This window comes from Scyliorhinus torazame, chromosome 3 (genome assembly GCF_047496885.1).
Source record: "Scyliorhinus torazame isolate Kashiwa2021f chromosome 3, sScyTor2.1, whole genome shotgun sequence".
NCBI lineage: Eukaryota > Metazoa > Chordata > Chondrichthyes > Carcharhiniformes > Scyliorhinidae > Scyliorhinus > Scyliorhinus torazame.
In genome coordinates this window covers 363,225,890-363,240,879 of record NC_092709.1, presented here as the reverse complement: position 1 = coordinate 363,240,879, position 14,990 = coordinate 363,225,890, and the positions used below count along the sequence as shown (strand labels likewise).

The following is a 14,990-nucleotide window of genomic DNA, read 5'->3' as shown; positions in this document are numbered from 1 at the left end:
TGGAGGATCGAGCTCTCCACCTATAACTATGAGATCTTGTATCGCCCGGGGAAGCTCAATGAGCCCTGACACCCTATCCCGCGGTACATGTGCCAGCGCACAGGTGGACCGACTCCGGGCTCTCCACTATGACCTCTGCCACCCGGGGGTCACCCGGTTCTTCCATTTCATCAAGGTCCACAACCTGCCTTACTCCATCGAGGAGGTCAGGACTGTCACCAGGGACTGCCAGGTCTGCGCGGAGTGCAAGCCGCAATTCTACCGGCCAGATCGAGCGCACCTGGTGAAGGCCTCCCGCCCCTTTGAACGCCTCAGCGTGGACTTCAAAGGCCCCCTCCCCTCCACCGACTGCAACACGTACTTTCTGAACGTGATTGATGAGTACTTCCGGTTCCCCTTCACCATCCCGTGCCCTGACATGACCTCTGCCACAGTCATCACAGCCCTGCACGGCCTCTTCACCTTGTTCGGATTCCCCACTTACATCCATAGCGATCGGGGCTCCTCCTTCATGAGTGATGAGCTGCGTCAGTTCCTGCTCAGCAAGGGCATCGCCTCGAGCAGGACGACCAGCTGCAACCCCCGGGGAAACGGGCAGGTGGAGAGGGAGAACGGGACGGTCTGGAAGGCCGTCGTGCTGGCCCTGCGGTCTAAAAATCTCCCGGCCTCCCACTGGCAGGAGGTCCTCTCCGACGCGCTCCACTCCATCCGATCGCTCCTCTGCACCGCCACTAATGAGACCCCTCACAAACGTGTGTTTGCCTTCACCAAGAGGTCCATCTCTGGGGTCTCGCTCCCAACATGGCTGACAGTCCCTTGGCCCGTCCTCCTCCGGAAGCATGGGCAGACCCATAGGTCGGACCCCTTGGTCGAGAATGTCCGCCTCCTACACGCAAACCCGCTGTACGCCTACGTGGCACACCCCGACGGGCGCCAGGTCACAGTCTCCCTCCGGGACCTGGCACCCGCTGGATCCCCACCCACTGCCCCCGACCTGACACTGCCCAACCCCCCCCCCCCCGGTTGATTCATTCACCCCTGCGCCACTCACCCTCCCTCCAGCGCACCTCACCGCAGCCCCCGCAGGATCCGTCCTCCCACTGGTTCCACTCAGGGGTGACGAAGACGAGGACAACATGCTCCCGGAGTCGCAGGTGACCACGTCGGCGCCCATATCACCACCAGGACTGAGGCGGTCGCGGCGGAGGGTCAAGGCCCCCGACAGACTGAACTTGTAATGTTTTCCACCACCCCCGCCGGACTCTTTTTTTAACAGGGGGTGAATGTGGTAAACACCACTAGTGATATATTGTATGTATTACGGCACTGCCCATATATTACAGGTACGATGGTCAATCCCTACCTGCTGGCCCCGCCCAGTAGGCGGGGTATAAATGTGTGTGCTCACCCGTGCTGCAGCCATTCTGGTTCCAGCTACAGGAGGCACAACATCTTGTTCAAAGCCTCGATTGTTTCACCATTCTCGCCTCGTGGTAATTGACGGTACATCACCGACGCCGATCGACCTTCATGACAAATACCACATTTGAAATGAAATGAAAATGAAATGAAATGAAAATCACTTATTGTCACAAGTAGGTTTCAAATGAAGTTACTGTGAAAAGCCCCTAGTCGCCACACTCCGATGCCTGTTCGGGGAGTGTGGTGGTATGTATTGGGGTAATACGGTACACCATGAATGCCGAGGAGCTATTGGAGGACAGATGCTGGGTCCCGATTGGATCTGCCGCCTACTGGGCTCCACCCAGATAGGCGGGGTATAAGAACCCGGTTTACTCCCAGCAGCTGCATTCTGTGACTGAGCTGCTGGGGAACAGGTCTGCTCAATAAAGCCTCGATTGAAGTTCCTTACGTCTCGCCTCGTGTGTGATCGATGGTGCTACAGGGAGGCTGGTACGGGAACATTTCTTACCTTTAGTGGGAAAGGGGAGCCTGCTTTCATCCTCACAAAACGCACTTGAATCAGGTTCAAAGTCGGAGCGGGAAATACGCAAATCAGGTGCGGACTTCAGCCACTCCCGTTGTGCTGTCTTCATCTTTGTGAAAACAGAAAATCCAACATGCCGGTCGTCGGGAAGGGCAATAGCAACAAAAGGTATATTTTACTCAGCACTGGAGAACCCTGGGTGATGCTACTCCAGAATGCTGTCAGCCTCATGGTCTTTTGCTGTGTTTTTAATGTGCTATCACAGGTCAGCTCCAGCAGCAAAGTCTTTTAATTTGGAGTCAGCTGTAAGTTAATAACCGACTCTGGGGTCTCACCCTCAAAAGGAATTTTACACCCACCACTTCTCTTTCAAAATCCGAAACCTCACCTCTCATTTGCAACCTCTCTCTACTCCCACTTCTGGGCACAAAACCCCGCCTCATTTATTTACATTTAAAAGGCAGCAGCGGCCACCATTCTCAGTGTAAAAGCTGGTAACACAATGTTGGAACGTCTCCTGCTATCGGGACCAAACAGCGCAACCGATCGCTCCGCGACCTTCCCAACACTCACCTGTGACCCACCCAGGGGTTGTGACCTGCAATTTGAAAAGCCCCGCCCTTGGGGAAATGGGCTTTCTGGGCTCAGTCCAGCTGTGGCAGGTGGTTATTTTGGAGCTTGGGGAGCTGTGCGGCTATTCCTGTCCATACTTCTTCCGCTCATATCAACATGACTAATACCTGAAGAGGGTGAAGTGAAATCACAGTGTTCCTGACTGATTCAAGACACAAACATACATTCTAAGGGACAGAATTAATCTCCACTTGGAGAGGCAAGGGCTAGTCAAGAATAGTCAGCATAGTCTTGTCAAGGGTCATCAGGTCGAACAGATTTGATTGAATTTTTCGAGAATATGACTAGTTGGTAGACAAAGGCAGTGCAGTTGATGTAGTCTACATGGATTTCAGAAAGGTTTTTGACAAGGTCCCACATGGGAATCGTCAAGAAGCTAAAAGCCCGTGGAACCCAGGGCAATTGGTCAATTTGAACCCAAAATTGGCTTGGTGGCTGGCTGCAGAGGGCGATGCATGAAGGTTGTTTTTGGTACTGGAAGCCTGGGCGAGATTCTCCGAGCCCCCGCCGGGTCGGAGAATCGCCGGGGGCTGGCGTGAATCCCGCCCCTGCCGGTTGCCGAATTCTCCGGCACCGGATATTCGGGAATCGCGCCGCGCCGGTTGACGGGACGCCCCCGTGATTCTCCGGCCCGGATGGGCCGAAGTCCCGCTGCTAAAATACCTGTCTCGCCGGCGTAGATGAAACCACCTACCTTACCGGCGGGACAAGGCGGCGCGGGCGGGCTCCGGGGTCCTGGGGGGGGCGCGGGGCGATCTGGCCCCGGGGGGGTGCCCCCACGGTGGCCTGGCCCGCGATCGGGGCCCACCGATCCGCGGGCGGGCCTGTGCCGTGGGGGCACTCTTTTCCTTCCGCCTTCGCCACGGTCTCCACCATGGCGGAGGCGGAAGAGACTCCCTCCACTACGCATGCGCGGGAATGCCGTCAGCGGCCGCTAACGCTCCCGCGCATGCGCCGCCCGGAGATATCATTTCTGCGCCAGCTGGCGGGGCACCAGAGGCCTTTTCCGCCAGCTGGCGGGGCTGAAATTCGTCCGGCGCGGGCCTAGCCCCTTAAGGTTGGGGCTCGGCCCCCCAAGATGCGGAGCATTCCGCACCTTTGGGGCGGCGCGATGCCCGACTGATTTGCGCCGTTTTGGGCGCCAGTCAGCGGACATAGCGCCGATACCGGAGAATTTGGCCCCCTGTGTTCAGTGGTATACCACAGGATCGGTGCGGGGTCGCTTGCTTTTTAGAGTGTACATTAATGATCCAGAAGTGAATGTGGGGGGGTTGATCAGTAAGTTTGCTGATGGCACAAAAATTGGTGGTGTGGTAAATTGTGATGAGCAAAGCCTCAGATTACAGGATGGACTTGTCAGATGAATAGAACAGTGGCAAATAGAATTTAACGCTGAAAAGTATGAAAATGAATGAAAATCGCTTACTGTCACAAGTGGGCTTCAAATGACGTTACTGTGGAAAACCCTAGTCGCCACATTCCGGCGCCTGTTCGGGGAGGCTGGTACAGGAATTGAACCGTGCTGCTGGCCCGCCTTGGTCTGCTATCAAAGCCAGCGATTTAGTCCTGAGATAAACCAGCCCCATTAGCCCCATGAGATGATGCATGAGGGGAGAATTAACAAGGCAAGGGAATATACAATGAATGGTCGGATGCTTAGAAGTACAGAGGGGTCTGTAATGATATGTATATAGTCATGTTAATGAAGGGTTAATAATTACATCTCTGTAAATCAAACACTAGAGGATGTTACTACTTCTCTGTATTTAAGACCATAAGACATAGGAGCAGAATTAGGCCACTCGGCCCATCGAGTCTGCTCCGCCATTCAATCATGGCTGATATTTTCTCATCCCCATTCTCCTGCCTTCTCTCCATAATCCCTGATCCCCTTATTGATCAAAAACCTATCTATCTCTGTCTTAAAGACACTCAGTGATTTGGCCTCCACAGCCTTCTGCGGCAAAGAGTTCCACAGATTCACCCCCCTCTGGCTGAAGAAATTCCTCCTCATCTCTGTTTTAAAGGATCATCCCTTTAGTCTGAGATGGTGTCCTCTGCTTCTAGTTTTTCCCACAAGTGGAAACACCCTCTCCACGTCCTCTCTATCCAGGCCTCGCAGTATCCTGTAAGTTTCAATAAGATCCCCTCTCATCCTTCTAGACTCCAACAAGTACAGACAGCCTCTTAGAGAATTCTGGGAATATCATAAGGAGAAGCATGGGGAAATCATGAGAAGAAGCTCAGAGTAGAGACAGCATGAGGTTAGATCACAGTGTAGTTAGTGACTAGATATAATATTGAGTACTGTAAGACAGATTCAATATCATTTAATTATTATCTGTAGCTCAGTAGAGTGTTCGACCTTCATTTAATTAGTAGTGTAATAATAAATTAGTTTTGTTTCAATCTTTTGATTGGTATATTCTTGGTCAACACTACATCGGGTCAGTCCAGAAGAAAGGACAAAGAATGCAACATATTACCAACCATGGTAATATAACATGGTACCAAGATAACTGCTGAAGCTACACAGATAGGTTAGTAAGAATCTAGCTATCAAGAAACCAATCATGGTAATATAACAGGATCTCAGGGTGCCTGTCCAAGGATCCCTGGAGGCAGCAAGACAGGTAGATAAGGTGGTTAAGAAGGCATGTCAGATACTTGCTTTTATTAGCCAACGCACAGAACATATGAGCAGGTATGGCCATGCTGGAGCTGTAGAAAGCACTCATTAGACCGCATCTAGAGCACTGTGTGACGTTCTGGTCACAACACTATCAGATGGATGTGATTGCACTGGAGGGTACATCTTGGACCTAATGACCACCCAATAAGAGGTGAGGTGATCAGCCTCCCTGCTGGTGGACCCCATTGGTGTCGCTGGGTTCAGGACCCCGGGTGTTACTCCTTATCATGGTTATTGCTGCCGATTCTCACCTCTTTCTTTGTCTCTTTTTGTACAGATCTAGCCCATGCTTCCAGTCACATAGTCACAGGACAGCACTGGTTAATCAATGTTCTTGAGTCGCGAATGCTAAAAGAGTTGTGACTCTGGGCGGCATGTGGTGCAGTGGTTAGCACTGGGACGACGGCGCTGAGGACCCGGGTTCGAATCCCGGCCCTGGGTCACTGTCCGTGTGGATTTTGCACATTCTCCCCGTGTCTGCTGTCATTTTAAACCTAAATTCTTAATAGCTATAGCTCAAACTTCTTTGCTGTCCAATTAGCATACACAAGCAGTGTCCCCTTAAGATTTAAATAATTCCGTGCAGGCAAAAAGTAACTTCAATAAATGTTATGGCAACTTAACAAATTGTAAGGGAAACTCCTCCATTATCTCATCATTGTTTTGGACCATTCTTTTTCAGTTCATAACAGCTTGATTGACCTGCACAAGTTCTGTGTTTTATTCCTCTCCTCAGGTTTTGACTTCAAATCCATAACCCCACATAACTACTAAAGATTTTCCAATCTGTTGCTTTAATTCTGTTGCAACTTCATTGACTCTCTCTCAATTTAACAGAGAAGCCGGAGCTCACGGAGAGGAGGAAGGGCGATGTCGTGGCCTTCACCTCTCTGATTGCACGGCACCGTATTTTACTGGAGTGGCGGTCGGCATCACCACCGGGGGTAGCGGCCTAGTTGGGTGACCTGTACGACTTCCTGCGGTTGGAGAGATCAAGTATGAGTTAAGAGGCTCTGCAGGGGGGTTTGAGAAAGGTGGGAGTGTTTGTGACCGTATTTGAGGAACCGTGTTAGTCGCGGGGGGGTGAAAAAGGAGGAAACGTTGTACAGACTGTATTGTTGATTGATGGGAAGTATGTTTCCCGGGGTGCTTATTCGCTGTCACCTGTTTTGATACATGTTTGTAATAATATACATTTTTTTAAAAATCAATCTTCTTGCCATTCTTTCCTATTCTTTATATTCTTTCCAATTTGTAACATTGACACTGTGTTAATAATGATGTTTTGTCTATTTCACAGCTCTGCAATGCAATGAAGTGTGTGGACGTTGCCACGTTCAGAGCAGAAGAATGTCACAAAACCTGCAATGGAAATGGGGTATGGAGACACTCACACTGTTTGGAGTGGGGCACATTGATATATTGGTGGTGGAGTGGGACTGACATCAACAACAAGTTGTATTTATATTCATGTTCGTGTAACAAACATCTCACGGAACTTTACACAGGCGCTATAGAATAAAATTTAACACTGGGTCTTTCAAGGCGAAAAGAGAACAGATTGATGTGAAAACAAGATTAAGAATTGTAAAATCAAGGTGTTCCTTAACCAGGAGGCAAGGTAGATCAACAAATCTGCCACAGGGAAAATGCTGGAACCCATTAGTGTGGAGATGCCGGCATTGGACTGGGGTGAGCACAGTACGAAGTCTTACAACACCAGGTTAAAGTCCAACAGGTTTGTTTCGAATCACTAGCTTTCGGAGCGCTGCTCCTTCCTCAGGTGAATTCCAGAGATGGGTTCCAGAAACATATATATAGACAAAGTCAATAATGCAAGATGATTCTTTGAAAGCAAGTCTTTGCAGGTAATTAAGTCTTTACAGGTCCAGACGGAGCAACTGGAGAGAGGGATAATCACAGGTTAAAGAGGTGTGAATTGTCTCAAACCCAGGCCAGATGGTGGGGGATGAATGTAATGCGACATGAATCCAAGGTCACGGTTGAGGCCAGACTCATATGTGCAGAACTTGGCTATAAGTTTCTGCTCGGCGATTCTGCGTTGTCGCGGGTCCTGAAGGCTGCCTTGGAGAACGCTTGGCAAGATGTTCGTCTGCTTAGATGACGTGTTGAAGGCTACGAAGAAGATGTTGTAGTTTCACCGCTCCAGGGAAGTACTGGACGACGAAGGGTACTCTGTCGGTTGTGTCCCATGTTTGTCTTCTGAGGAGGTCATGTTAAGGAATGGGTTAAGAAACATTCCAATTAGATGTCTCATTGATCCAATAATTGGCACTGATATGTAAAGAGGCTACAGCTGGCCTTGGGAAGCAGGTGATGTGATGATAGAGTTTTGGTACAGATTGTGTTCAAAGGAAAAATAAAGGTGTTTGGGAAAAGGAGCAGAACTCTTGACTCTTTACTCAACAGCAGTCTGAGGCTAACAGGTGGCCCATAATCAACTACCTCACTATCCATCTTGCTAAAGAATTCTACCATATTATGGTCACTCATCCCCAAGGGTTCTCTCACAACTAGATTGCGAACTGATTCTTTCTCATTGCACAACACCCAGACAAGATGGTCTGTTCCCTTGTTCGTTCTTCAACATACTGGGCCAGAAAACCATCCCGTACACACTCTAGGAATTCCTCCTCTATTGCGCTGTGACTAATTTGCTTCACCCAATCTCTACAGATTAAAGCCACCCATAATCACAGATGTTCCTTTATCACATGTATCTCTGATTTCCTGTCTAAAGCTATTCCCAACATTACCCTGCAGTTTGGTGGTCTGTATACCACACCTACAAATGTTTTTTGCCCTATGGTGTTCCTTAACTCAGCCCATACAGATGTTACACCGTCTTTGCCAATATAGAACATAGAACAAAGAACATTACAGCGCAGTGCAGGCCCTTCGGCCCTCGATGTTGCACCGACCTGTGAAACCACTCTAAAGCCCATCTACACTATTCCCTTATCATCCATATGTCTATCCAATGACCATTTGAATGCCCTTAGTGTTGGCGAGTCCACTACTGTTGCAGGCAGGGCATTCCACACCCTTACTACTCTCTGAGTAAAGAACCTACCTCTGACATCTGTCTTATATCTATCTCCCCTCAATTTAAAGCTATGTCCCATCGTGCTAGACATCACCATCCGAGGAAAAAGGCTCTCACTGTCCACCCTATCCAATCCTCTGAGCATCTTGTATGCCTCAATTAAGTGACCTCTTAACCTTCTTCTCTCTAACGAAAACAGCCTCAAGTCCCTCAGCCTTTCCTCATAAGATCTTCCCTCCATACCAGGGAACATTCTGGTAAATCTCTGCACCCTTTCCAATGCTTCCACATCCTTCCTATAACGCGGCGACCAGAATTGCACGCAATACTCCAAATGCGGCCGCACCAGAGTTTTGTACAGCTGCCACATGACCTCATGGCTCCGAAACTCAATCCCTCTACCAATAAAAGCGAACACACCGTACGCCTTCTCAACAACCCTCTCAACCTGGGTGGCAATTTTCAGGGATCTATGTACATGGACACCGAGATCTCTCTGCTCATCCACTCTGCCAAGAATCTTACCATTAGCCCAGTACTCTGTCTTCCTGTTATTCCTTCCAAAATGAATCACCTCACACATTTCTGCATTAAACTTCATTTGCCACCTCTCAGCCCAGCGCTGCAGCTTATCTATGTCCCTCTGTAACTTGTAACATCCTTCCGCACTGTCCACAACTCCTCCGACTTTAGTGTCATCTTCAAATTTACTCACCCATCCTTCTACGCCCTACTCCAGGTCATTTATAAAAATGACAAACAGCAGTGGCCCAAAACAGATCCTTGTGGTACACCACTAGTAACTGGACTCCAGGCTGAACATTTCCCATCAACCACCACCCTTTGTCGTCTTCCAGCTAGCCAATTTCTGATCCAAACTGCTAAATCACCCTGAATCCCATGCCTCCGTATTTTCTGCAGTAGCCTACCGTGGGGAACCTTATCAAACGCTTTACTGAAATCCATATACACCACATCAACTGCTTTACCCTCATCCACCTGTTTGGTCACCTTCTAAAAAAACTCAATAAGGTTCGTGAGACACGACCTACCCTTCTGAAAACCGTGTTGACTATCTCTAATCAAATTATTCCTTTCCAGATGATTATACATCCTATCTCTTATAAACCTTTCCAAGATTTTGCCCACAACAGAAGTAAGGCTCACTGGTCTATAGTTACCGGGTATGTCTCTACTCCCCTTCTTGAACAAGGCGACAACATTTGCTATCCTCCAGTCTTCTGGCACTATTCCTGTTGACAATGATGACATAAAGATCAAAGCCAAAGGCTCAGCAATCTCCTCCCTAGCTTCCCAGAGAATCCTAGAATAAATCCCATCCGGCCCAGGGGACTTATCTATTTTCATACTTTACAGAATTGCTAACACCTCCTCCTTATGAACCTCAAGCACTTCTAGTCTAGTAGCCTGAATCTCAGTATTCTCCTCGACAACATTGTCTTTTTCCTGTGCGATTACTGACGGAAAATATTCATTTAGCACCTCTCCTATCTCCTCGGACTCCAAGCACAACTTCCCACCACTGTCCTTGACTGGCCCTACTCTTACCCTAGTCATTCATTTATTCCTGACATATCTATAGAAAGCTTTAGGGTTATCCTTGATCCTACCTGCCAAAGACTTCTCGTGTTCCCTCCTGGCTCTTCTTAGCTCTCTCTTTAGGTCCTTCCTAGCTAACTTGTAACTCTCGAGCGCCCTAACTAAACCTTCATGTCTCATCTTTACATAAGCCTCCTTCTTCCTCTTGACAAGTGTTTTGACTGCTTTAGTAAACCACGGTTCCCTTGCTCGACCACTTCCACCCTGCCTGACAGGTACATACTTATCAAGGACACGCAGTAGCTGTTCCTTGAACAAGCTCCACATTTCCATTGTGCCCATCCTCTGCAGTTTTCCTCTCCATCCGATGCATCCTAAGTCTTGCCTCATCGCATCATAATTGCCTTTCCCCCAGATATAACTCTTGCCCTGAGGTATATACCTATCCCTTTCCATCACTAAAGTAAACGTAATCGAATTGTGGTCACTATCACCAAAGTGCTCACCTACCTCCAAATCTAACACCTGTCCTGGTTCATTACCCAGTACCAAATCCAATATGGCCTCGCCTCTCGTTGGCCTGTCTACATACTGTGTCAGGATACCCTCCTGCACACATTGGACAAAAACAGACCCATCTAAAGTACTCGAACTATAGCGTTTCCAGTCAATATTTGGAAAGTTAAAGTCCCCCATAACAACTACCCTGTTGCTTTCACTCCTATCCAGAATCATCTTTGCAATCCTTTCCTCTACATCTCTGGAACTTTTCAGCGGCCTATAGAAAACCCCTAACAGGGTGACCTTTCCTGTTTCTAACCTCAGCCCATACTACCTCCGAAGTCGAGTCCTCATTAAACGTCCTTTCTGCCACCGTAATACTGTCCTTGACAAACAATGCCACCCCTCCCCCTCTTTTACCACCTTCCCTGAGCTTACTGAAATATCTAAACCCCGGTACCTGCAACAACCATTCCTGTCCCTGCTCTATCCATGTCTCCGAAATGGCCACAACATCGCAAAGTCCCAGGTACCAACCCATGCCGCAAGTTCACCCACCTTATTCCGTATGCTCCTGGCATTGAAGAAGACACACTTTAAACCACCTTCCTGCCTGCCGGTACACTCCTGCAACTTTAAAACCTTACTCATGACCTCACTACTCTCAACCTCCTGTATACTGGAGCTACAATTCAGGTTCCCAATCCCCTGCTGAACTAGTTTAAACCCTCCCGAAGAGCATTAGCAAATTTCCCCCCATGATATTGGTACCCCTCTGGTCCAGGTGTAGACCATCCCGTTTGTAGAGGTCCCACCAACCCCAGAATGAGCCCCAATTATCCAGAAATCTGAAACCCTCCTTCCTGCATCATCCCTGTAGCCACGTGTTCAACTCCTCTCTCTCCCTATTCCTCGTCTCGCTATCACGTGGCATGGGTAACAACCCAGAGATAATAACTCTGTTTGTCCTAGATCTAAGTTTCCACCCTAGCTCCCTGAATTCCTGCCTTACATCCCTATCCCTTTTCCTACCTATGCCGTTGGTACCTATGTGGGCCACAACTTGGGGCTGCTCCCCCTCCCCCTTAAGGATCCCGAAAACATGATCCGAGACATCACAGACCCTGGCACCTGGGAGGCAACATACCAACTGCGAGTCTCTCTCGTTCCCACAGAATCTCCTATCTATCCCCCTAACTATGGAGTCTCCAATGACTAATGCTCTACTCCTCTCCCCCCTTCCCTTCTGAGCAACAGGGACAGACTCTGTGCCAGAGACCTGTACCCCATGGCTTACCCCTGGTAAGTCCCCCCCCCCCCCAACAGTATCCATAGCGATATACTTGTTACTAAGGGGAACGACCACAGGGGATCCCTGTACTGACTGCTTCCTCCCAGCCCCTCTCACCGTCACCCATCTATCTTTATTCTTCGGAGTTACTACATCCCTGAAGCTTCTATCTATGACCGCGTCTGCCTCCCGAATGATCCGAAGTTCATCCAGCTCCAGCTCCAGTTCCCTAACGCGGTTTCTGAGGAGCTGGAGATGGGTGCACTTCCCACAGGTGAAATCAGCAGGGACACTGACGGCGTCCCTCACCTCAAACATTCTGCAGGAGGAACATTGCACTGCCTTCCCTGCCATCCCCTCTAGATAAAACAAGAAAAAGAAAGAAAGAGCTTACCTGTTATTCACTCCCCTTCTCAGCAAGCACTCACCCAGCAACCTCTGCGCCCCGCACGATAACACCCGAGGGAAAATAAAAGGAAAACTACTTACCAGTCACCAGCCAATCCCTTACCTGCAGGCTGTGACGTAACGGTTCAACTATTTCGACTTCTACCTGCCCTCGAACCTTCCTCTTGATCTTTACAGTAGCAGTCTGCTACACGGTAGCAGAGTGGTTAGCACTATTGCTTCACACCTGCCCAGGTGCAACCAGTCCAATTTGTACAGATTCCACCTCCCCGAACCAGTCGCAATGCCCCAGGAATCTGAAACCGCCCCTCTCGCACTATCTCTTCAGCCACGTATTTATCCGATATATCCTGCTATTTAAACTCTGACTAGCACGTGGCCCTGTTAGTAATCCTGAAATCACTCCCTTTGACTTCCGACCTCAACTTTCTTCCTCACTCTCTATATTCTGCTTCCAGGACCTCATCCCTCTTTTTTACCTCTGTCATTTGTAACATGTGCACCACAAGTGAATTCACAGTAAGTGATGGGCCCCTGGGATTCAGATTCTGCACAGACCATCTGGCAAGTGTATTCGCAGATCTCTTCAACACCTCACTTCTCCGCTCTGAAGTCTTCCTTCAAGAAGACCACCATAATACAGGTTCCAAAGAAGAACAAGGTAGCCTGCCTTAACGACTACCGACCGGTGGCCCTGGCGTCTGTTATCATGAAATACTTTGAGCGGCTCGTCATGAGATGGATCACTGCCAGCCTCCCAGACAGTCTCGATCCATTGCAGTTTGCCTATCACCGCAACCGGCCCACAGCAGACGCTATCTCACTGGCTCTACAATCAACACTCGAACACCTCGACAACAAGGACACCTACGTCAGACTGCTGTTCATAGACTACAGCTCCGCCTTCAACACCATTATCCCAACAAGACTCATAACCAAACTCTGCAATCTTGGATTGACCCCTCCCTGTGCAGCTGGATCCTCGACTTCCTCACCAACAGACCGCAATCTGTCAGGATCGGTAACAGCACCTCCTCCACAATAGTCCTCAACACCGGGGCCCCGCAAGGATGTGGGCTCAGTCCTCTACTGTACTCCCTATACACACACAACTGTGTGGCAAGATTTAACTCCAATTCGATCTATAAGTTTGCGGATGATACGACTGTGGTGGGGCGTATCTCAAACAACGACATATCAGAATCCACTTGGTTGCAGGGTGTACCGAAAACAACCTCTCTCTAAATGTCAGCAAAACCAAGAAACTGATCATTGAATTCAGGAAGCACTGTAGCACAGTGGTTAGCACAGTTGCTTCACAGCTCCAGGGACCCAGGTTCGATTCCTGGCTTGGATCACTGTCTGTGTGGAGTCTGCACGTTCTCCCCGTGTCTGCGTGGGTTTCCTCCGGGTGCTCCGGTTGCCTCCCACAGTCCAAAGATGTGCAGGTTAGGTGGATTGGCCATGATAAATTGCCCTTAGTGTCCAAAAAGGTTAGGTGGGGTTACTGGGTTCCGGGGATAGGGTGGAGACATGGGCTTAAGTAGGATGCTCTTTCCAAGAGCTGGTGCAGACTCGATAGGCCGAATGGGCTCCTTCTGCACTGTAAATTCTATGAAGCGCAGCACGACACACACTCCCGTCTGCATCAATCGCTCCGAAGTGGAGATGGTCGATAGCTTTAAGTTCCTGGGGGTCACCATCACCAACAGTCTGTCCTGGTCCACTCACGTTGATGCAACAGTCAAAAAAGCCCAACAACGTCTCCACTTCCTACGGAAACTAAAGAAATTCAGCATGTCTGCATCGACTCTCTCAAACTTATAGAATCATAGAATTTACAGTGCAGAAGGAGGCCATTCGGCCCATCGAGTCTGCACCGGCTCTTGGAAAGAGCACCCACCCAAGGTCGACAACTCCACTCTATCCCCATAACCCAGTTACCCCACCCAACACTCAGGGAAATTTTGGACATTAAGGGCAATTTCTGACGGCCAATCCACCTAACCTGCACATCTTTGGCCTGTGGGAGGAAACCGGAGCACCCGGAGGAAACCCACGCACACACGGGGAGGATGTGCAGACTCCGCACAGACAGTGACCCAAGCCGGGAATCGACCCCGGGTCCCTGGCGCTGTAAGGCAACTGTGCTAACCAATGTGCTGCTGGGCTGCCCTATAATGCTGGTAGGACCCTCGAAGGAGCGGTGTGGGGGAAGCTGGGGTGGTGGGATGGAGTGAAGGGAAGGTGGCAGGGGAGGATGTGAGTTGGTATGGGGAAGGGGCACGACTTGGAAGGGGATGTGGGGGGGAGTATGGGGACGTGGGACAGGGTGACAGAGCTGTCGGCCAGGCCTCTTAGTGGAAAATCTGGAGGTGACGAGGTTGTGCATGTGCGGCGGCCGTGCATGCTGGGTGGCGCGCTGTGCCAGCGGGCTCCATGCCAGCTCCTTCCCAGCCATCTATCTCATCCTTCTCATCAGCTGAGGCCTGGTGTTCTTCTTCCTGGCTCAGCATATCCCCTCTCTCTGCAATGTGATGGTGTGGAGGAGGACGCAGGCCAGCATGATGTTAGAGACCCTCCTGGGTCTATATTGGAGCGCCCAACCCAGGCAGTCCAGGTATTGGAAGCACCGCTCAATGACGCTCTTGATTGCTGCATGGGCGTGGTTATAATGGTTCACCAAGTATGTCTAGGGTCTCCGGATGGGCGTCATTAGCCAAGACCTCAGCTGGCAACCCTTATCGTCCAAAAGCCAAACCCTCACATGAGAGAATGCCTTGAAGAATCCGGGAACCGACAAGTGCACCAGGATGTATGCGGCAACCACACAGCCTGGGTATCAGGCACAGACGTGCATGTTGGTGGACGCCCAAGTGACCAGAGGCTC

The 14,990-nt window shown here is 49.8% G+C and overlaps 1 protein-coding gene across 1 annotated transcript in view; it reads left to right on the top strand.

Moving 5' to 3' along the window:
* The window catches only part of LOC140409442 (disintegrin and metalloproteinase domain-containing protein 12-like), a 995,079-nt gene that overhangs the window by 888,353 nt on the left and 91,736 nt on the right, over positions 1 to 14,990 (top strand). Inside the window, exon 15 of the mRNA XM_072497875.1 lies at positions 6,574 to 6,651. Coding sequence (XP_072353976.1) covers positions 6,574 to 6,651 — 78 coding nt within the window. The remainder of the gene's footprint in view (positions 1 to 6,573; positions 6,652 to 14,990) is intronic.